General features: G+C 36.7%; 1 protein-coding gene across 3 annotated transcripts in view; it reads right to left on the bottom strand.

Annotated features, from left to right (window-relative positions):
- Nucleotides 1–19093, bottom strand: part of KLHDC1 (kelch domain containing 1) — a 63405-nt gene extending 44312 nt beyond the window's left edge. For all 3 annotated transcript variants that reach the window (XM_063090707.1, XM_063090708.1, XM_063090710.1), the window contains exons 1-4: nucleotides 18934–19093; nucleotides 9662–9732; nucleotides 9069–9186; nucleotides 8535–8653 (exon numbers count right to left, since the gene is read on the bottom strand). In XM_063090707.1, coding sequence (XP_062946777.1) covers nucleotides 8535–8653; nucleotides 9069–9186; nucleotides 9662–9732; nucleotides 18934–19029 — 404 coding nt within the window. In that variant the 5' untranslated portion in view covers nucleotides 19030–19093. The remainder of the gene's footprint in view (nucleotides 1–8534; nucleotides 8654–9068; nucleotides 9187–9661; nucleotides 9733–18933) is intronic.
- Nucleotides 19094–24700: the final 5607 nt, after the last annotated feature.

The raw sequence follows: 24700 nt of genomic DNA, 5'->3' as shown, positions 1-24700 counted from the left end.
ACCCCTCGAACTTATGTATGGTAGGCCCTTCACTCTCATACCTCTCGCTTCTAGCTCATCACGTTTAGGCCAGTATCTCCCTACTCTTTTGCTCATTAAGGACCTTCTTAGGGAACAGGCCAACCTTCTATCACCTTGTCCTTTCCCCACCACCCTCTTAGACTTTAAACTGAGCCCAGGACAGCAAGTGTATATTAAAACCTGAATCCCAAAGCCCCTCTCGCCACATTGGGAAGGGCCTTATACAGTACTTCTTGCCACCTCCATGGCAGTAAAAGTACTAAGAAAGGCCCCCTTGGTATCACTTATCCGTGGTAAAACTAGCACCTGAGACTTTACCCAAAAATCTGTTGACACCAAGCCAGAGGGGTCCCTCTACTCAACCCCCAACCCAACATCTCTCCTCACACTTGTTCCGTTTTATGACCCACAAAACTGAAAATCTCCAGGACCTCCATTCTTCCTCCAATTCCAGAAGAAGGATGATCTTTCCCCCGGCGATTATCCTCTCACTCTTACAGGACCTGCTCCACATCCCTCGCACAGAGCTACTATTATACTGTCTGTTCTAGTACTTGCTACAGGATTGGCAGCAGCTGCCCCAGAGCAGTGTAACATTATAGGAAGGTTTCTCCTGGCACTTCTTTACCTCCTATCAGTAGGATGCTTCTTAGCAATGTCATTGTGACAATGTGCCCTTTAAATTCTTTTGGCTCCCTAACCCTTCGCATCCTTCCTGTGTTTTTCTTCCTATCTCAGTGCTCCCCCTTACTTGGAACATGGAGGTTCCAGGTCTGCAGGGATGATGCAGTCCTCAGCAAATCAGACCAGTCCCCGGGTGACTCATCTGTCTCCCACTTCGCAAGAAACTTTTTGTGGCCACCCCCCTCCCTGTCAATGTAGCCCGTAATGTTTCCACAAACGTCTCTTCACTTTCCTCTAATCTCACTTCAGTGGGTACTGTCAGTGTTATGCATGGCCTGCCCCACTCTGCCCTACTAAAACCAAATGCCACCACTCACTTACCCGCTCCTCATCCATGCCCTAAAACTGGAATATATTTCCTTTGTAAAACCATGTTATCCTGTTGCCTGCCCCCAACTTGATTTCTTGCATATTGGTTTGGCTCTCCCCTGACATCACCATCCAGACAGAGGGGACTGGGACTAACTTCGGCCCCTCCCTCTCAGGAAGTGCCCCCTGCTCCCGTAGGGCACTACTTGTACCTTTTAATTGGGGCAGGGATCCTTCCTGCAACTGGAACTGGCATAGGGGGTCCTGCTACTGCCTCTCGATTCTATCAAAAACTGTCAGAAGAGCTAAGCATAGACAGCACCTCCTCCCTCCAGTGACAGGTCACCTCACTTGCGACAGTGGACTGTTACTTTAGAGAACCATCGGGCCCTTTACTTCCTTACAGCTGAGAAGAGAGGCACCTTCCTCTTCTTGGGGGAGAAATGCTGTTATTATGTAAATGAGTCTGGGGTGATCCAAAATAAGTTAAACCATTACACTGAACCCTTGGATACCCTGGCCTATGCCCCTACTAGGACCCCTAACTGTGCCTCATCCTACTTTTTGGCCCCTGTCTCTTTTGGTGTTTCTCTAATTTCTTGCAGAAATGTATGCAGGCTTTCACCAACCAAAAGGTTGCCAAGTTGTCCCTGCAAGGAGGATATCAGCCCCTCAGAATCAGCGACTATTCCCCAGACGAATACAGCCTCCCCACACGAAACCAGTACCCCGCCACCTAAATCTTTTATTTTTTCCATATCTTCGCCCGTCTCCAGCAGGAAATAGCTTCAGAAGAATGAGACCTCTGCCCTTTTCCCCCTTTTCCTATACTTAAAAGGCAGGAATAATAAATCTGCAACATAACCAATGCCCCTTTAGACAAGCCCAAGTACAAAATGGCGCCACCCACCTCCTCCCTCCCTTTACAAGAAGCCTCCTGACTTAGAAACAAGTTTCCAGCTTCTGCTTCGGTGCAGTTCTCCACCCAGTTACATCAACCTAATGGTCCCTCCCCCCGTACATTTTGCACCAAAAAGCTAATATAAACTCTCGCAAACGCATTGTTGAGGCTGTCCATCATTTTCAGGGCAGCCATGGGCCCTGTGCCACTCTGAGCACAGCCCAGCAGATTTCTTTCTTTAATAAAGCTTGAATGGTACCCGGCATCTCGGCTCACTTTCTTTCACAAACAACTCAATTTTAAAAATGGGCAAAGGACTTGAATAGATATTTCTCCAAAGAAGATATACAAATGGTCAATAAGCACAAGAAAAGAGAGTCAACATCATTTTAGTCATTAGGGAAATGCAAATAAAATCACAATGAGGTAACACTTCACATCCACTAGGATGGCTATCTTAAAAGAAAAACAAAACCAGAAAATAACAAGTATAGGTGAGGATGTGGAGAAATTGGAACCACTGTATGTTGCCAGTAGGAATGTAAAATGGTATAGTCACTGTGGCAAACAGTTTGGTGGTTCCTCAAAAAGTTAGAATTACCATAAGACCCAGTAATTCTACTCTTTATATACCTGAAAGAATTGAAAACAGGGTTTCAAACAACACTTGCATGTCAATGTTCATAGCAATATTATTCACAATAGCCAAAAGGTGGACATAACCCAAGTGTCTATCAACAGATAAATAGAAAAACAAAATGCAATATATACATACAATGAAATACTATTCAGCCATAAAAAGGAATGATACATGCTACAACATGATAAACATTGAAATCATTATGGTAAGTGAAATAAGCCAGACATAAAAAACCAAATATTTTATGATCCTACTTACCTGAAATATCTATAATAGGCAAATTCATACAGACAAAAAGGAGATTTGAGGTCAAAGGTTGAAGAGAAAGGTTGAGGAGATAGTACTTAATGGGTACAGAGTTTCTGTATGGAGTAATGAAAAAGTTTTGGAACTAGATAATGGTGATGGTTGCACAAGACTGTGAATGTAATTAATGCCACTGAATTGTATACTTAAATATGGTTAAAATGGAAAATCTTATGTGTTATATATTTTACCACAACTATAAAAAAGATATAGTAAAAAGTAAATCTATTCTCAGTCAGTCAATTCCTCTGCCTAAAGCAACCACTGTTCCGTTTCTTGTAAAACTTTAAAGGACCAAAACTACTTTATAGGGTAGATTAAGTCCTTGAAAAACAAAAGCGAAAACCCTAGTGGCTTACAGAAACAGGTGTTATTGCCATAAACGTTCACAGAGTATTCCCTTCATGCATGCCTATGCAAAGCTCAGAGATAGAATTCAGTCCTGTTTACCTCCAGCCCTTATAATGCTTCTTCCAAACCAAAATGACAAAAAATTAAGGTCTAACCAAGAAACAAGTTGCAAAGTTATCAATTATTCCCCCAAAATAGTTCTGTATATATCCGTAAGTAGAATTTAACAGTATGTTGAAATACTTTCTATAACCCAATAAGATTTATATCAGAAGCCCAAATATATTAGAAAATATTTCACATCAGTATTTAAATTAGAAAAAAACCCTCTGATCACCTCAAAAGAAAGGAAAAAGTATTGAATAAAAATCAACATCCATGGCTCATAAGCATCTATGTTTAAAAACGTAAGGCTATGTTTAAAAACAAGACCTCAGATATACAAGAATATTTCAACAAGTTTGTGGAAAAATAGAATTAAAAGATACTATGAATCTTTCTAGGAACTTTTTGAAGACTCTTTGTACATGGAAATTAAGTGCATGGTAAAGTGGTATTTCAAATCAGTTGGAAAAAAACAAAATTAAAAAGTTTAAAAACAAACTGTAAAAATAGAAAGCAAAACAAACAAATGAATCTATGTATCAAGTAAGCAGTATCACCACACAGAGAAGAACTTTTTCAAGTGACCACAAAACACAAGATTTGACTATACATCTCTAATGGTATAGACCCTAAAAATAAAAAGAACTGTAAAATAATATTAAAACTTTTTATTAACCAGACTTTGATGGTATTATTAGTATTGTTGGGTGAATTATGGGATAAAGCAAATGAATAATTATGTCGGTGAAACTGAGAACCAGAATTTTCAACACAGGAGAAAGATACATATATGTATGTAAGATCAATGAGGTTGGGTTAACAACTCAGTGGTTCTTAATGTGAAATGGAAGGATCTATATGAATGCAGGATGTGTTTTATCTTTAAAAATTTTTATTTCCTTTTTTGGCTGCTGAAAAAGTTTAAAAATAATAACCCACCCAATAGCAATGGCATTCCTAGCACTGAGACTGAAGTCTCTAAATACCACTTGCCACCAAATAGAATCAGCATTTCCTGAAGAAATGGCTAATTACTTGTCTAGGGTAGGAAGTATCCAAGATGAGCCTGGAACATCTTGTCACACTAAAAAGCATACAAATTATGAGACTGCTAGGTGTTGTGTCAAAAGGATTCAGGAGCTAACCTGAAGAAACTCTCACCTGTGAAAGATGGAATAATTTGAGCTTCAACAAGAGAGATAACTCCATGGATTAAAACACATCAAATATTTTTAGGGCTGGCCGGTTAGCTCAGTTGGTTAGAGTGCAGGGCTGATAACACCAAGGTCCAGGGCTTAATCCCTGTACTGGCCAGCTGCCAAAAAAAAAAAAAAAAAAAAAAAAAAAACCCAAATGTTTTTAAATCAATTATTTTATAATTACAATTTAAAAACTTATTGATCACTTTGCAGGATGCAAGAGAAATAACTCATTTGTTGAACACTGATAAAAAGGGGAAAGAATCAAGCATTTATTCTGATTTTCCTATACAAATTGAACCTTAGGGTTGTTAAATAATTAAGGAAAGTTTCTCTTTGTAGAAGTATTCCACTAATAAATGAAGAACAAACAATAGAATTAGAATTTCGCTACTTTGCATTCTCTCACACATACATGAATCTAGGTAACAATTATCAACGCTTGCTAACAAAGAGAAACAACCAGACATTTTATATGCCTACTAAAGGAGATACTTAACTATAAAGTAATTTCATCCTCCTCCAAAACAACCAACCAACAAAAGAACATAAATCCAATCAAGCTTCTAGATCTAAGTAGCAATTTACAGAAAATAGAAGGTATAGATGAATATGTTAAATGATACCACAGAGATACAATCAACACAATGCAGACTGTTGGAAGTTCCATAACCAAATGACCTCATTTCTTCATCAAATAAATTAAAAGACCATAACAAGAAAACAATAAGATTCAGAAGGAAATCTCTACAATAAAAGCAACCTAAGACACATATCAATCAATTGTAATGTATAGACCTTACCCGGATCCTCTATTGAACAATTTGTTTTTAAAAAAATTATGAGACAAACAAGGAAATTTGAAAACTAAATAGTAAATAATGGATAGTATTTAAAAAAAATAAAATTTAATAAAGCAATTAGCAATGAAGGGAACCCTTAAACCAAAAATACAAGAACTCAGACAACAGAGTTGATAGCCGAAAAATATGAGGAGGTAAAACAGAATTGGTAGAAGTTAGGAGAGAAATAGAAGGGAAAAAACAAAAAACAAAAAAACCCCAAAAAACAACAAAAATTTCAGAAATGAAGTTATTTACAAAGAACAAAATAGAGACAGACATCACAGAAAATACAGTAAAGGACACAGAAGATAGAAATAAGAAAAAACCACAACAATAAAGTGTTAAAAAGAATTAGCAAGAAAATGATAAACAAGTAAAGGAGAGCTAAAATATGCATAACTGAGGTTCCCCCTTTTCCCCAAAATGGAACAGAAGAGTAAAAAACATAATTAATAAAAACTAGTGTTGAAGGAAAGGGAAGACTAGAGGGAAGAAGAGGCTACAATCTAATTTTATTGATGCTCGGGGTAGGGAAACAATATTGTTCAAAGAAAAAGAAACATAAAAGGTAAGTATAAGCACTAAAGCAACTGAAGGTCCTATATGGTACAATAAAGCAAACAAACAAAAAAAAGTATAAGGATTTGAAGGAAGAAATAGAATTGACATTATCCTCAAATATCATGATTATCTAGAAAATCAATTGCTAAATTATAAGAATTAACAGGAGAGTTTAGTAAGGGCGCAGAATACAAGGCCAATATATACAAAAATCAATTCTGTTTCTATATTCTAGCAACAAAGAGAAAATGAAGAAATTCAAAAGCTATCATTTAAAATAGCATCAAGAAGTATCAGATACCTAGGGATAAATCTAATGAAAAGCCTGCAAGACTTCTACATAGACAGCTATAAAACATTAGTGAGAGAAATGTTAAAAGCTCTAAATAAAGAGAGGGAGATACAATACTCAAGGATCTGAAGTCTCAATACTGTAAATATGTCAATTCTCCCCAACTTGAACTGTAGACTCTACGCAATTGCAATTAAAATTCCAGCAGGTTTTTTTTTGGAAATTAACAAACTAATTCAAAAACTATATAAAAATGCAACGGACCTAGAAGAGTCAAGACATATTTGTAGGAGGACAAATAGGAGCAAACAGAACAAGTGCGCAATGTTAGGCAATTATGTTTTAGCCGATGTCTAAGACAGCAGCGGGTGGACGGGAGGAACACCCAAAATGGCTGTGGAGAGTTTCAGGTCTGTAGAACAGCATGTTTTCCGAGAATCACAAAAAAACCCCTCCCCCTTCTTTACCATCACATCCCCTTCCCACGCGTGTGAATTTCTCCACCTACAGAAAAATCCCAACTCAGCTTAAATCCCACTTGCTTCCCTCCCCTTCCTTCTTAGCCAATAGGAACAGTCCAGCTGAGCCTAACTGGATATAAAAGGCCCAGCCCAACTCGCCCTGTGGCTTCTCCCACTTCCGAGAGGGCAGCCTGCTTGTTCATTTTGCCTGCCTAAAACACTTTGGTTGAGTCCCTGTCTCCTGGTGTGTTTCTTTTGTGTTCCGGCTGGGTTTTTCTTCTTTCATGCAGACTCTCAAGGCTTATTATAATAGTATACAAATTAATATAATATGGTACTGGTAGAAGGACAAATTGTTCAACAAAATAGAGAAGAGACTCCAGAAACAGACCAGTCCATATATGGACACTTAATTTATGGCAAAAGTGGCACTACAGAACAATGGAGAAAGCAGGTCTTTTAAGTCAATGCTGCTGTATCAACTGGTTATCCAAATGGAAAAATGAAACCTGACCTTTACCTCACACCACACACAAAAAATCAGTCTAGGTGAACTGCAGATCAGAATGTGAAAGATAAAACAGTAAAGCTTTTAAAAGATAACTTGGAAGAATATCTTCATGGCCTTAGGGAATGAAAAGTTATTGGGACACAAAAAGTACTATCCATAAGGAAAAGACTGGTAAACTAGACTACATAAAAATGAAAATTTTTGGTTCATCAGGTTAGACTATTAAGAGAATGAAAAAATATATACCCAACAAAAACGTTTACCTATTTGTACCAAAATATATAGAAGAATTCTCATAACTGCATTATTCCAAAGAGTCAAAAAGTAGAAAAGTAGATCCAGCAATCTAATTATGGAATTTTATCCTACAGGTAGACCTGCAATCATATATATACACAAAGATATTCATTACAGCACAGTTTGTAATAGCAAAGGAACTAAAACAATCCAAGCATTGTTTCAGCTATAGGGGAAAGGTTAAATAAACTATGGTATATCCACAGAGGGGAATACTATGCAGCTGTAAAAAAAAGAACAAGCTTTCTAACTAGGGATGTAGAAAGATGAAAGATCTTCATGGTATACTGTTAACTAAGAGAAGCAGCAGGGTGCAGAACAGTGTATAGAAGACATTGATATTTGTTTAAGGAGAAGGGGGAAATAAAAATACATATATACATATATACACACACACACATATTCATTTTAATATAGTCTAATTTACATATATTTCCTTTTAATGTAGTCTAATATGTACATATGTTTTCCTCTATTTGCATAAGTAACAGTGATGGCAGTGGTTCCCAAACTTGGATGTACCCTGGAATCATTTAAGGAACTTCAAAAAATTCTACCCCTAGAGACTGTAATTTAATTCATCTGGTATATCACCTGGACTTGGGAATTTTTAAGAGATCGCCAGACGATTCCAATGGTAGACAACTCTGAGAACCACCATTATAAAAACACAAAAGATATTAATAAAATTGGGTTTTTTGTGCATGTGTGTATAGGGGGTGGGGACAGGGTAGATGGGTACAGAGACAAGAAACAGACCTTTCACCGCATACTTTTTAACATGGTGTCGATTTTTGAACCACATAAATGTATTAACTATTCAGAAAACTAAATTAGTTAATGTAAAAGAACCAAATTGTTGCTTTCACCATATTCATTTTTATGACATGCTTCTTCTCCAGGGTTCAGAATTCCCATTACCATTGGCATCAAAACAAGTTTATAATTATATTTTGAAAAAATTCATACTTTCAAATTTTCTTTATTTTGCCCCAAAACTATAATCCTTACTTAAGCATAGGTAATGTATTGAGTTCAGTAGCCGCATTACCTGTCTTTGTATACCCAGCAAGAAAGTTTATCACGTGGTGTGGGTGGTTGTCCTTCAAAGTTGGTGATTTTTTCCCAAATGTAGGTTTCATCTCTTGTTCGCAAATTAACAAAATAAAGCTTTTAAAAGATAAGAACACTATTAGCATGCAGGGTATTTGAAAATTAAATCTACATTAGAGGGATTTGTGATCCAAAAATTAATACTATTCCTTTTTTCTAAAAATTGTAGAATTAATGAAAATGAGACAGGGTTTCAGGAACAAAAATGACATATAAAACACCGTGAAATGGATCTTCTCCCATCATGCTCTTGCCCTATGGATATCATTTAAATATGCAGTTAATTCTGCAGTAGAACACATGGGAGAAGAGCAAGACTGCTGCATTTTCAATCCATCTTTAAAACCTCATAATTATAAATTTAAGATTTTCTACATATATCTTCTTTTTAACATATTTGTAAACTTCTGAGATGAAGTGATACATTAAACATTACATTTTGCTGCACTCCTGAATTAAAAGAAAGTATTACTCGATTGCTGTATCCTTTGTCATCATATCCTCCAAAAATGTACAGCTTTCCATTAATGCAAGCACCACAGCTTCCCGACATGGAGGTAGGGAGTTCTCCTTCCATTAGGTGCATTCTCCTGTAGCAAGAATAACATGGAATCCCATAACTTTCCAGAAAGGCAAATTAATATTCCCACTGGACTCCATGAGTACTTTTCGCAGTGAAAATTGTCACTGCCAATTACAATTAAAATGTAATGGTAGACAATACTGCAAAAACTCTAAGAAAATCCAGGATAAAGACTTTTCAACCTGTTGGAAAAAAAAAAAAATCACAAAATTTTCACACGTCACCAGAACTGGGAATTAGTAGAATAAACCAAAGTCTTTAAAGAAAGTATTGGTCTTGAAAGAAATGGTAAAGGACAAAGAATGGAAAGGGTAATGGGAGTAGGGTAAAGAAAGAGCTACAGATAATAAGCATTGAAAGAAAAAGAAAGGGAGACTTCGTAAATGTTGCAGTATATTTTAAGTATGGTCTCTAATTCCCTGTGGTCTATGAAGACATTTACAACATTAAAATTGGACAATCTGCAATTTAAAACTACTTACCATAACCCACTATCAATATCATAGGTCCAAATTTCATCATTAGGCAAATATACTTCATTGTCTTCAATAGACTAAAAATACAGAATACATAAAATTATGTTTATCAATTACATAGTAACAATTAAATGCTTCCTAAGGATGAGGAAAACTGCAATTAAAGACTACAAAACACAAAATCACGATCAAAGATTTTTTTCCATATAAAATAAGATAGATTAAAAGAGAAAGGAAAGAGGAGGGATGAAAGATTTTCTAAGAGAAAGTGGGAAAATAATAAAGTTTTAGAGTACAGAATAGCAAGTATATGAGTTTCAAGAAAGACTTAGGAAAGTTAATCCTTAAAAAGGGATTTTGAGTAAGGAAAAATAGCAAAACAATAAGATTTGAAGTAGAGTATTAAAGACTACAAAGCCAGGAAGAAAAGGAATATCAGAAAAGGGCAATACATTTTTGGTGATGGGAAAGAATTAAGAAAGGAAAATTTTAAAAGATATAATTAAGAGCACTGTATCAGATACTTTGACTCACTAAACATATTTTTTGAGTGCCTACTACATGCAGGCATAGTGTTAGGAGTTCATTAAATCTACAACCTAAGGATCATGATAAACTTAACTAGTCAAAATGACAATTAAGAATTCAAATAATCTCTAAAGAAGCTGATAACATAAATAAAACAGTGCATTCTGACATTTAGGATAAAAAGAAAAGTAAGACTAGTGTAACAATTTTATTTTAAGTTTAAAAACTTAGGGGTTAAAACAAATTCTTACGTAAATCTGTCATGATTTCTTAGAATCTGTAAAATAATTTAAAAATAGCGAGAGTTTTAAAACAGAGTTTGAGAATTTCTAAAACTGTATGATGCATAAATTATTAACATGGTAAGTAGATTTAGCTGTTTCTCGTTGCCATTAAATTTTAAAAATGGCATTTTTACTGTCTCTCATACAACACACACATAAATATACAAAATAGAAAACCATTTTATTAATTCCAAGGAAATTTCCACTCATGTTTGACTAGGAATCCATATGACTAAATAAACAAGTGATTGTAAGAAGAGGAGTTAATTGTATGATTCTAAGGTTAAATGGCATCAGGCTCCAGTAACCTCATATGTATACCTCTACAAAAGAAATATGAAAATGAATTCTGTCACTATTCTGTTGAAGTCTCTTCAGTGGTTTCCTACAGCTCTTAGGATAGTCTAAAATTCTTATGATTCTGTACTGTATGGTACCTGATATCCCTCCAAAACTCAACTTGACTTTCACTCATATGCTCTTGTCTTGCAGTTTTTAGACCTCTTCACTTTCCTCACTGCCATAGAGCCATTAGTCTATGCTCTTTTCTTTTCTTGGAATGCTCTTTCAGAACTTGCCTAATTATTCATTCTTTGGGAATCAGTTTAAATGTTACTTCTCTAATCCTCCAGAATAGGTTAAGGTATTAAGGTCCTCTGTTAAATGCTCTCATACAGTCCTGTATTTCCACTTCAAGTTCTTTGTATCACCCCCACTCACCTCCACCAATATCACTAAACGTTAAACTTCACGAGTGCAGGGATTATGTCTGTATTGTTATAGTTATGTTCCTGGAATCTAGCACAGTGTCTCACACATAAAAGGCAAATGGAATATTTGTCAATTGAGTGAGTAAATGGGTAAGTGGATAACACTTGTTAAATTGACTGAATGTTCACTTCAGTTCGATAATTTTTTAAAGAAATTCCTTTCGCTAATCTTTCAATGTAAATGAAACACGAGATTGAAAAGTTTGGACTTAGTTCCTTCTCACTTTCTCAGAGACTTTATTCCTACACTATCCCATCTTTTCCACATCATCAAGTTTTTCTTCTCTACTCAATTATCCCTATCGATATCCAAATGTGCCTAACCTCATCTTTAAAAAAAAAACTCTCCCTTGATTCCTCCTTCCATTTCTCTGCTTCCTTTGCAACAAAACTTCCATACTGAGTTAACTATAGTGGACGTCTCCATTTCTTCACCTCTCATTCTCTCATCAACCCAGTCTAATCTGGCTTTTGAACCCATCATTTCACTGAAACTGCTCTTGTCAAGGTCATCCCATAAGGACAATTAGTGAACTGATTTATCCAGAAATGTGGCCTAGAGAGAGGTGGAGAAAGAGAGAACTCAGTCTAATCAGAATTACATTAGGACATAATAGAAAGAATGAGTAAGAGGCAATATTTGAAGAGACAAATGCTGAGTGTTTTGCAAAACTGTTGAAAGTAATCAATTCTGAGATCTAGGAAGTCCTAAAGAGTTCCGAGCAGGATAAAGTAAATAGAAATCCATACCTTGACACTTCACAGTAAAACTGCAGAACATTAAAGAAAAAGACATATTCTTAAAAACAGCTAGAGAAAGATAGATCACCTTCAAATTAATGGCAACTAATGACTATTCTCATTAGCAAAACACAAGACTGAAAAAAACTAGCCAATGTGCTTAAAGAAAGTAACTGTTAACCTAGAATTCTATACCCAGTGAAAATATCGTTTAAGAACAAAGGTGAAATAAAGAAATTCTCAGACAAAAACTAAGACAGCCAATAACAAACCCTCACTTAAAGAAATTCTAATGGATGTACTACTTCAGGCAAAAGGAAAATGATCTCAAATTAAAGATCATAAATGCAACAAGGAATGTCATCACAAGATATTGGAAAATGTGCTGGTAAATCTAAACATAAAAAAGGGATAAACTCTTTTTGATGCCTAATTTGAGGGGTAGGGGTGGGGAACAGGATAGTACTAACCAGGGAAAGGCGTGATCAGACTTAAAACTTTCTAAGGAACTTGAATTCTATGGGAAAAGGAAAAAATGGAAAATCTGAACAATCCCATAGTTTTAAATAGATTGAATCAGAGATAAAAACCTCCTCTGCAAAGTAAGTACCAGGCCCAAAGGCCTTACAGATAAGTTCTACCAAACATTCAAAGAACAAATAATACAATCTTTTAAAAACTATTCCAGAATATAAAAGAAGAAATGATACGCAATTCACTTATGAACACAGATGCAAAATCTTAAAAAATAATTAGAAGACAGGATCCAGCAGTATACAAAATGACACTCTCTAAAACTCTCTAAAATAAATAGATGGGATCTTCCTTAATTTGATAAAGGCCATCTACAAAACAAAACAAACAAAAAATAAAATCCATAAAGCAAACATCAAACTTACTGTTCAAATGTTGAAAACAATCCCTTAAGAGTAGGATAAGAAAAAAAAAAAAGGCTTTTATAAGGGTCTTCAAAAAGTTTATGAAAAGATTTGTATTATCTTTTAATTCAATTTTTTCAAACTTTTTGAAGCACTCTTGTATTTAACACTGTACTTCTTTTCCACCAGTACAGTAAAGGAAATAAAAGAAATAAAGATTAGAATGAGAGAAACAAAACTGTCACCATTTACAGATTATGACTATCTACATAGAAAAAAAATTTTTTTAATTACCATATGAATTATGAGAATTAATAAAAGTTTGGAAAGCTTGCCAGAATAAAAAATATTCAAAAGTCAAGTGTTTTTCAAAACGCCAGCAATAGTAAGGAAATTTAATTTTTAAAAAGTAATAATAGACATAAAAAATATAAAGTAGCTCAGAATAAACCTAACAAAGATGTACATGATCCCTATAAAGACAATTATCAAATTTTATTGAACGACATTAAACAGTACTGAATAAATGGAGAGAGATACTATGTAAAAGGATTAGAAGACTCAATTTCATAACATATCAATCTCCCCCAAATGATCTAAAGATTGAATACAATAACAAATAAAATCCAGATAGGGTATTTTGTGGAATTTGACAATCTGATTCAAAAATTTATATTAATGGTATGGTGTTGTTGAAAACAAATGTAGAATAACCATATGACCCAGCAATTCCACTCCTGGGTACCCAAAAGATTAAAAGTAGGGACTCAGATATTAGTACACCAATGTTCATAGCAGCATTATTTGCAATAGACAAAGGTGGAAACAACTGAAGTGTCCATCAACAGATAAATGGATAAACAAATGTGGTATACCCATACAATGGAATATTATTCAGCCTTAAAAAGGAATGAAGTTCTGATACAAACCACAACACGGACAAATCTTGAAAACATTGTAAGTAAAATAAGCCAGACACAAAAAGACAAATATTGTGATTCCACTTACATGAAATATCTAGAAAAAAGCAAATTTATAGAGGCAGAAAGTAGATTAGAGGTTACCAGGGGCTGTGGAGAGGAGGAATGGGAAGGTATTACAGAGTTTCTGTTTGGAGTAATGAAAAATTTTCGAACCAGACAGTGATGATGATTGTGAAACATTGTGAATGTAATTAATGCCACTGAATTGTACACTTAAATATGGTTAAAATGGCAAATTTTATGTTTTATATATTTTAATACAATAAAAATAGTAAAAAAAACCCCAAAAAACCCAAAACAACAAAAAAACCCCACATTGTACAAAAGAACAAAAGGCCCAAATAATCAAAATATTCCTGAAAAACAAGAACAAGATAGAGTGGGCATGAAGCTTTCACACGCAACATTAGACCTTTACTAAAGCTACTGTAACTTAGATAGTGTGGTTCTGTCACAAGAATAAACAACTAGACCAAATGAACAGAACAAAGAACCTAAAAACAGATCACCTATCAACGCAAACTTGATATATGACAGATTGGGTTTGCAGATTAGTGGGGAAAGTGGGGAATATATGACATGAGGACAAGTGGTTTTCCACACGGGAAATATAATTAAACTGGATCCCTATCGTAAACCAACCAACCAACCAACCAACCAACAAAACAAACAAAAAATCTGGGTAAAAAAAAATAAATATGAAGGCAAAACTGTAAAATGTTTGGAAGACAATATTGGAGATTTTATGACCTCCACATAGGAGAAGATTTCTTAAACAAGATAAAGAAAGCACAAAAGCGGTGAGGGAAATATTGAAATTAATAACTTCTAACAAAAGAATGATCAAAAAAGTATAAGCTATAAACTGAAGAGATATTCCTCCCATACAACTATATATTTAAATAATTTGTAAAACAGTAAAAAAAAAAAAAAAGAGGGCCGACCCCGTGGCTCACTCGGGAGAGTGCAGCGCTCCTGCCGCGGGTTCGGATCCTGTATAGGGATGGCCGGGGTGCTCACTGGCTGAGCACGGTGCAGACGACACCATGCCAAGGGTTGCGATCCCCTTACCGGTCAAAAAAAAAAAAAAAAAAAAAAAGAGAGTAATAACCCAATAGAAAAATGAGCAAAAGACATGAACCAGCATCTTCACAGAAAACATAACTAGTCCATAAAATTGTGAAAAGATATGTATCTCTAAACAATATATTATTTTTTAAAAATGAATATTAAGTAGCTCACAGAATCTTCAAGGTGGCTGGAGAACCAGCCTCTGATCTATGTAGAGTCCAAGCACTTGCCCACATCCTAGCTGCAAGTGAGTCTGGAAAAGTGAGTACCCAGCATTCACATTATTTTTAGTAGGTACCTGCTATGAGCTATAACCACTTCTAGACACTGCGGATACAATATGAAATAAACTACCTATCTTTATGTATCTTTTTACATTCTGTAGGTAGGAGGTAAACAATTAAAATAAATACACTGACAAGACTCACTCAGTGGAGGAATACCACAAATAGAGAAAGGAGGTTCAGATTCCAGGCATTTAAAAATAATGATAAATGTCTTCCCCATGACATAGATGGCCTATGTGACCATCTATGAATACATAAAGTGGAACTATTAGGTTAAAAAGAATACATACTTAAAGCTCTTGATACACATTGCTAAATTTCTCCTCAGAAAGGTTACACAAATTTGTACTCCCATTAACAGTATATTAATAATTCATTTCCCCATGCTCTTCCCCCAAATTGTTTTTAATCTTTACAAATCGAAGAATAAAAACCTCATTGTTATTTTCAGCGGGGTTTCTTCCACTTGTATTATGTTTTTATTTCTTCTTTTGTAAATTGCTTGTGCTTATCTATTGCTCATTTTTCAATGGGGATACCGATCTTTATTTTTCACAGGACATTTGCCTATCATATATAAGAGTACTTCAAAAGTTTGTGGAAAAATACAACTAGGATAATACAAATCTTTTCAGGAACTTTTTGAAGATCTCTCCTATGTTGCAAATATTTTCCCATTTGTCATTTACCTTCTCATTTTGTGGTATTTAAAAATCACTTTTTAATTTTTTTTGTTTGATCCGCCAAACTTTTCCTTTGAATTTTTTCCCCCAACTGAGATTTTCCTTTCCCAGCTCAAAATTTTACAATGTTCATATAATTCTCAAGGTACAGCTTAATTTTTTTATATTTAACTCTTCAATCCTAAGGCTCCAATATGATTTTCCTCCAACTATCATAGGATCGCGTGCGTATTGCACAAGTGATTGTTTTTCCAGATTTGAAATCCCACCTTTCAAGAACAACAATCTTACATGCTTTGCTTTTTACATAATTTCTTTCCCATTCCATCATGCTATCTCTACTGGCATCCAGACCACTAGTTTAATTATTTATAGTATTGAGATATGTTTTAGTATTTAGCACTGTAAGCCTCCCACCTTCATTCTTTTCATTTTCTAAATTGATCTGTCATCCCATTAAATCCATATCCATAACAGAATACGTAGGTAAGCACATTTATGCAGATATTTTCTACAAAAAAAGTTCAGAACAAAATGTAATAACACCAATTGTATTACGGAAATAAAACTGTTCAAATGATTAACGCCATAAGAGGAAAGCATACCATCTGTAAATATGTTAAGACACTGAGCTTCTCCTCCAAAATCAGGGAAAATTACTCACAACTTTTAATATTCCTAGTAGCAGTACTAAAGTCTCTGTATGAATTTCAATAACGTGGAAAGATTCATGGAAGAAGTGAGAGCAAAAGAGTATTCTGGCACCAATTAGAATTTACCGTACTTTTTTTGGCATTACCACTCTTCCCTCTAGAGGTGGGGCTGTTTTCAGACACAATGTTCTTTTGAATATGTTCGACATCTATCTATATTGATTTTAGATATTTCATTTATGGCTCAATCAGTAATTTAGACAATCAGTAATTTAGACAGATATCTGTGACTTTTAGGATATGTTTGTCAATTTTAACACACATTGTTTGCGTTAATGAGAAAAATTGTGATTGTAACATATAATCTGGAATCATCTGATCATTACTCTTGACTACTGACTACTGGAATACCTCCAGATTCCAGGGCCTTTTAGCTATCTTCTGTTCAGAAGGATCAGACTAAAACAACTGTTGGAAGGATTCTACTCTTTCTCATGATAAGGCATGTTTCTTTTTTGCCTCCTACTCTGCCTTTCCTTCCACTTATGCCTTAGACACTTTACCTGCTGACGACCCCTGGAATTTAAATAGTAGACTCAGTATCTAAATCTGTGTTGTACTTTCCAGGGTGGTTCCTACAGCACCTCAACTGATTGGATTAAGTAGTAGGGAAAACGGTATCACCATTCGCCACATAAGACGTTTCTGCCAATGAGAGACTGCACATACAACGGTGGTAGGAGCAATAGGCTATATATATAGCCTAGGTGTGCAGTAGGCTATACCATCTAGGTTTGTGTAAGTACACTCTACAATGTTCAAACAACAACGAAGTCGCCTAATGGCATATTTCTCAGAATGTATCCCTTGTTAAGCGACGCATGACTGTATTTCAACTCAATAACTGCCGCTTGAAGAACTGGAATCTAATCAATTACACAATTTTGAAGATAAAAATGAGATGTAAAAATCTTAGACTTTTCATTTATAGGGCCAAAAGAAGTCTATATTGATTTTAGATATTTAATTTATGGCTCAAAAAAAAATCAATAGATATGAGGTATTATAGATTATTATAAGTGAATTTTTTTCACTTAATTTTTACAATATCAAGAATCACTATGGCAGATGAAATTTGACACCCTCTCTTCAAGTGGCAGAGTTCAAAAACCATCAAAATATTTCTTGTGCACATAACTACTATTAATATCTAGACTATTTTTCCATCAAGAACAAATAGAAGTATTAGACATTAGAAAGCATAATCACCTAATCTATATTTGTTTCATTAAAAAAAGCCTTTGGAAATCCCATACACCTAAGTTGGAATCTGCTACCCTTGAAATCAAATGGCCATTAAAGTTACTCTCATTGACTTGTTGTCCTTATTTATAAAATGGGGATATTACCTACTTCACAGGGTTATAGGAAGGATTCTCTAAGATTAGGGATATCAGAGTTCCTAGCACATGCCGGATATAATAGGCACTCAAAGGTTAGTTCCAATTTTCCTGTCCTGATACTGCACTAAACTAAGAATAAACACACAAAACAACAAAAACCAACTTGGATCTGAGAATTATTTAACATACATAGTATGTACTTTATTTCAGTGTGATTCAGTCTTGTTACAGGTCTGTCACATAATAGCATCATACGTTCAGGAGACATAGGTTCTACTTTCAGTAGAACTTCCATACGGCTTTTTTTAAGCTGTAAACTAAGGCGGTTGGCGCATATTCCTGAACTGTTTTCCAGCTTTACAAGTCTTGCTTCTATAATCCTATGACTACAGAAACAAACACATACATTCAAACCTCCATTGCAATAAGAATTTTAAGGCATAATACTCTTTAGTATACTGTTGCCAATACGAGTCTATTTTGAGATAAGGAAAAAATCCATAATTAGCCAACAGCAAATAAACGCCACTAAACATAACTTGGAAATATTCAAATGCTTCGGCGATCTCGATATTTTATTTCGAATCGCGTTGTGGGAATAGGAAGCATATACTAAATAACACAGCACGGCGTCCTCGGGTCCGATTACGTCTGCGTCAGTATTTAAAGATAATTAATTAATCACGCTTTAACTGACTTCGCTCTGGGCAAACCGGGGGTTACTGGACAGCTGGGGGAGGGGGGGGGGGCAGAAAATGGAAAGAGCCCCGGGACGGGCTTCGGAGGTTTTAACAGGAGAAGCAACGGCGGGACGGCGTCAAGCCCGGCGTGGCTGGGAGAGCGGAGAGCGGCTGGCGGCGGCAGGGCGGGCGGGGCGCGCGGGGCGCCGGGCGAACCAAGCCCCGGCCCCGCACGGGCCCCGGCCTCGGGAGCAGGGATGGCAGGCGCTCGGCGTCCGCTCGGGCCGAGTCCGCCCCGTCCCGCCTCTTCCCCTTACCACGTAGCCCCCCCACACGTAGAGGAAGTTTCCGTCCACCACGGCGCAGTGGCCGCTGCGCTCCTCCGCCACGCAGAACAGCTGCGAGTCGGCCATCGCCGCGGTCGCCGGCCCACCGCTCGGCGCGCCTCAGCCCGAGCCCACCGCGCGTCCCTCTTCCCGTCCCGACTCCTCCACGCACGAACGGAACTCGCCGAGGGTCGAGATTGGTGGGAAGGCGGAACCAGTGCGTCTGCGCCATCCCGCCGCCCCGCGCGAGGAGCCGAGCCAAGGGCGACGTGGCCAGCCGGGAATGCTTTGGCCCTTGGCAGTGAGAAAGGGCCTAGGCCTCCCCGGAGGGTGCCACGCGCAGGCATTCACTTGGGATTGTGTTGTTTGTGGATTGTGTTGTTTGGGGTGCACAGCCTCACTCGGTATTCAGTCCATAGCCACAGTCAGATTCCTTGATTCTCTCAAAATATCTTTCTACGGTTGGTTTGTCTAGCACTGTATTTGGTTTAAGATTTTTTAAAAAAATGTCTTTGTTAATCTAGAATAGTTTCTCTTCCTTCTGTCTTATGCCATTGATTTGTTAAATGGGTTAATATTCTTATTTTCCTATAGCTGTCCCACGTTCTGAGTTTTTCTTATTGCTTCCTCAGTGTGCTTTCTCATTACCTTGTGCATCCATCCCCCATATTTATTTTAGACTGGAAGCTATATCTAAAGGCTTTAAGATTCTGGTTCAGTTTTTTTCAAGCATACTTAATATTGCATCACATTAGAAGGCACTTAAGTCTGGTGCAGTTTAGTGATACTTTCCATTGTTTCTAAGTAGGTAACCATACACACAAATATTTCCCCCTTTTCTTACACAAAAGGAAGCATATTACATACACCATTCTGTAACTTCCTGTTTTCACTTAACAATACATCATTCCATATCAGTGTACAGCAGTCTTCTTCAGTCCTTTTTACAGCTTCACAGTACTCCACAGTACTTCACGGTACTGTCATAGTTTATTGAATCGAGTACTTATTGATGGGCGTTATAGGTTATTTCCACTTTTTTTGCTATCACAAATAATGCTGCAATGAATAGCGTTATACCTGTGTTATTTTGTATTTTTACAAATATGTCTTTGGGGTAGAGTTCTAGAAATGGGTTTGCTGTGTCTGAGGATAAATGCATATGTAATTTTGCTAGATGTTGCTGAATTTCCCTTCATAGGAGTTTTATCATCACCAGCAGTGTATGACAGTGAGTGTTAAACTTGGGATTTTGCTAATAGGTTAGAAATAGTTTCTCTGTGAAGCCCTTTGGGATTTCAGCTTTATGCAAGGGATTTTCTATTAGATTACATACCTTGGGTAGCCTCTATGCTTTGTCTCCTGTTGCCTGCACTCCTGGAGGTGGTGTAAAAATAAATGCAGTTTCAGTATTTTGGTAAATGATCTCAAGAGAAAGGCTAGATTTTGTGCTTTGTTTACCTTCTGATTTGCCATTTTTAATAATACATTTTTTCCTGCTTTTTTTTTTCTTCAGGTATTCTTTACCTTTTTTGCTAGCCTGTTGATACATTTTAACATTGGTTTTTATGTTTGATGAAAATTTTTAGTAGTTTTTTTAGAACAAGGGTTGTTAAGAATATCCAGACTGCCATATTGCTAAAAATAGCAGTCCAAGTGTCATTTTAAATATCAAATTTTCTTCCTTTTTCTTATAATGTATATCAGACTTGCTTTACCTAGATAATGCCTATTCATTCTTCAGCTCTCAGTTTAACCATCATGTTCTCTAGAGATCTTTACTAAGTTAGATCCACTTGTTATATGCCCTCATAGCACCCTAAACTTTGTAACACACTTATGGTACCTGTAGTTATTATATTCCTTGATGTATTTTAAGCTCCATGAGAACAGAGATACTGTGTTTCTTGTTCAGTGATATAGCCATAGCATCAAGCACAGCACCTGCCCATTATTAGGTGCTTACTAAGTCCCTTGGACTGAATGTATTATGGTATATATTCATCCGAAAACATATTCATCTAAAGAAGATGAAATTCTGAACCAAAGGCTATAACTATAGAGATGAAGGTAACAGATGGATATACGAATGTTAAGGAGACAGAATCAACACTCTATAGAAAGGCTTTAGAACCTATAAGTAAGATATATGTGTGTGCTCTCCCACTTTTTTTTTTTTCCTCGAAGAGGAGATCTGTAGCTCTTACCTAGTTTTCAAAGAGGAAAGGATCCATAGCTTTTATTTATTTATTTATTTTTGTCTTTTTTGTGACCGGTAAGGGGATCACAACCCTTGGCTTGACCGGCCATTCCTATATAGGATCCGAACCCGCGGAGCACCGCGGCGCTCCCAAGCGCTGCACTCTCCCGAGTGCGCCACGGGGCCTGCCCGGATCCATAGCTTTTATCAGATTTGTCTTGTGGAGAAAGAGAGGAGATGAAATCAAGGTGATTTCAATTTTTTGACGTGGGCCCTGGAAGATAGTGGTGCTATTCTTAGCAGAGATGAAACACTGACCAGAATATTCCTGTGTACTCCTTTCCATCAATTCCATCTCCCTACCCACAAATAACCACTTTTCTGATTTCTATGGCCATAGATTGGTTTTGTCTATCTTGAATTTTATATGAGTTAAATCTCTTGGCATGTACTCTTGTATCTGGTTTCTTTCACTAATATAATGTATATTAATTTCATCTATGTTGTTTCAACGTGTATCAGTAGATTGTGTTCCTTTTTGTTTCTGAGAAGCGTTATCACTGAATATACACAATTTGTTTATCCATTCACTTAATAATGGAAACTTGGGGTCTTTCTACTGTTTGTCTTTACTCATGTAAGTCACTTTGTGGATATATATTTTAATTTTCTTGGGTAAATTCTTAGAAGTAAAATGTCTGGGTCATGTAGTACATACATATATATACACACACACATATATGTATTTCTACCTTGTAACATTTAGGTATAATAAGTAACTACCAAACATTTTCCCATTTTTACTCATGTCAAATGTTTTAACCATTCTAGTTTTTCTGTATCCTTATCCATATTTGGTGGTTTCAGTCTTTTTATACATTCTAGTGAAAGTAAACTGGTACGTCATTGTGTTTCATTAAGGTCCTTTTAATTGCCCAATCCAATGGTAAGTTCTCAGTCCTCATCTTACTTGATTTCTCCAAAGTCTCTGACCCTGTTGAACATGCTTAAACCAGCCTCTTTCCTGGTTGTGCATTGCTCTGGTTGATTCTTCTTATCTTCTTTCCTTCTTTCTTCCACTGAAATATTTGTATTCCCAAGGCCCTCTAGTCTTCTCACTCCGCATACGCTCTTCAGTAAATCTTATCCATGCCAGGGCTCCCACAAACTTGTCTATACAATAATGACTCCAGTATCTTCCTCTCCAAGACAAACTGGTAATGAGTCCAGACTTACATACTTGTCTACCTCCTGGACATCTCCACATATATGCTACATATCCAACTTAGAGTCAACAAGTCCAAAACTAAAGTCAGTGTTTTATCTCTGACTTTAGTTTCGGACTGTGCAAATATTCTGTTCCTGAAACACTTTACCTAATAATTTTAGCATTTTATATCCCTATTCCCTCCACTTTCCTGCACATAGGTAACCATATGTTCCTTGTTTATCCTTCTAGTGGTTAAGCAAATACAGTTGATCCTCATTATTTGTGTGTTCCATATGTAAGAATTCATCTATTCACTAAAATTTATTTGTAACTCCCAGATCAATACTGGGGGCTTTCATGGTCATTTGAGGACATGTGCAGAGCAGCAAAAAATTGTGTTGCCTATCATGCACATTCCCAGCTGAGGCTGAACAAGGTGACACTGCCTTCTTGTTTCATCTCATACTATAAACCATTGTACCTTTCATGGCATATTTAGTGCCATGTTTTCTGCATTTTTGTTGGTGATTTTGTTTAAATTGGCCTCCAAGCATAGTGCTGAAGTGTTGTCTATTGTTTTAAGTCACAAGAAGGTTGTGATGTGCCTTATGGAGAAAATACACGTAATAGGTAAGATTCCTTCCAACATGACTTTTACTTGTAGTGATGTTGCCCCTGAATTCAATGTTAATGAATCCATATATTAAAAATGTCTTTAACTGGAAACATGTATAAAACAAAGTGATGTATTGATCAGTTGATGAAATGTTGTGACTAGCGGCTCGCGGGAACCTAACCCAATATATTTCTCTCATCAGCAGTGGTTCAGTATTCACTATTCACTAACTTATTGTTGGTGACTACTTCATGGAACATAACTATCATAATTAATAAGAATCGACTTTATGTCTTTCTATTATTTTCTATCCTTTCTTACATAAAAGCTTAAATTTTTTTTGCAATTTTTTTGTCTGGAAAATATTGCAGTAAAAATATACAGAGAACTGTGTTCAAAAGTTACGTTTTTCTGTGATTTTCTGTTACCAATTTAATGTACAGTTAGACGTACTGGTTCTAGTATGATTTCAATTTTTGATTTTTTTTTTCTTGGCCTGTGGCTGGTAAGGGGATCCAAACTCTTGACCTTGGTGTTATCAGCACCATGCACTCCCAAGTAAGCTAAGCTTTCGATTTTTAAGTTTACTTTTTTCTTTTTTAAAAATATGTTAAACATATACATGAGTTGAAAGTCTCACTATAAAAGGTTTTACTTCCATCCCTATCCCGTTATCCCTTTACAGTTTTTTTTAGCATCTAGTTTAACCTTTCAGAGTTTTTTTAAAAAGCAAAAACAAGTAAATATATTCTTATTTCCCCTCCTTCACCCTTCTTTTTTCTTTCTTTCTTTCTTTTTTTTTAACTTAACCGTATACCATGAAGGACACTTTATTTCGGTACTTAGAAATCATCCTCATGTTTTATAAGGCTGCATGTTCACTTTTAAGGACTCCGTGGTTTATCAAACTCACTGGAGCAAACATTTTGAAGTGTGGCAGACGGAACTTGTTGGAATCAGAATAACTGAGTTAAAATGATGGCTCCACCCACTTATTGGACGGTTCATCTTGAGTGAGCCATTTACTATCTTTGTGTCTCAGTTTTCTCATCTGTAAAAAGAGGCCGTTGTGGAAGAAAAAGCTCGTTCTGCTGTTGTGAACACACATCAATTAATACATTTAAAAATGCTTGTGACGGCATGGCGCATAGAAAGCCAACAAATAAAAAGCGAGGTAGGTGGGAGTGATGGAAATTTTTTAACAGCTTCTGGGTAAACGTCGGGGAAAACCGAGTGGCGACAGAGAATATTTCCAAGGCCTGTATTAAGTAGGGAACATGAGTAGCCATACCTCTGCAGCCACCGTGTTATCCCCAGCGGCTCTCACGGCCTCGGAAGGAAAGGGGACGTTGGGTCCGGGAAGCCCGGACGGGGTCACTGAAGGTCGAGTGCAGCTGCGAGAGCGCTGAGTGGCTCAATAATGCAGTTGGGATAAGGGAAGTACATTCCCTACCGGACAGCGTGTAAAGACACTCTTGCCCTTCAGTCTCCGGGCAGCAGAGGAGTGCGGGGTGGTCCCCACTTCCAGCCTACAGAGCCTGGGGCCGCTGCCCGCTAGACCCGAGGAGCTTCCACCCGGTCCTAAGGATCTAGCAGGGGCCGTCAAGCCCAAGTGCGCTCGGAGCCGGGGGCGGAGCCGGGGCGGGGCGCGACTGGGAAGGGGAGGAGTCTAGGCGGGATCCGCCCGGGAGGGGGCGGGGAGAAGGTGGGGCGTGTTCAGGAAGGGGCGGAG

The sequence above is a fragment of the Cynocephalus volans genome, chromosome 3 (assembly GCF_027409185.1).
Source record: "Cynocephalus volans isolate mCynVol1 chromosome 3, mCynVol1.pri, whole genome shotgun sequence".
NCBI lineage: Eukaryota > Metazoa > Chordata > Mammalia > Dermoptera > Cynocephalidae > Cynocephalus > Cynocephalus volans.
Note: the sequence above shows the minus strand (reverse complement) of the source record. Positions and strands in the feature narration are given on the sequence as shown.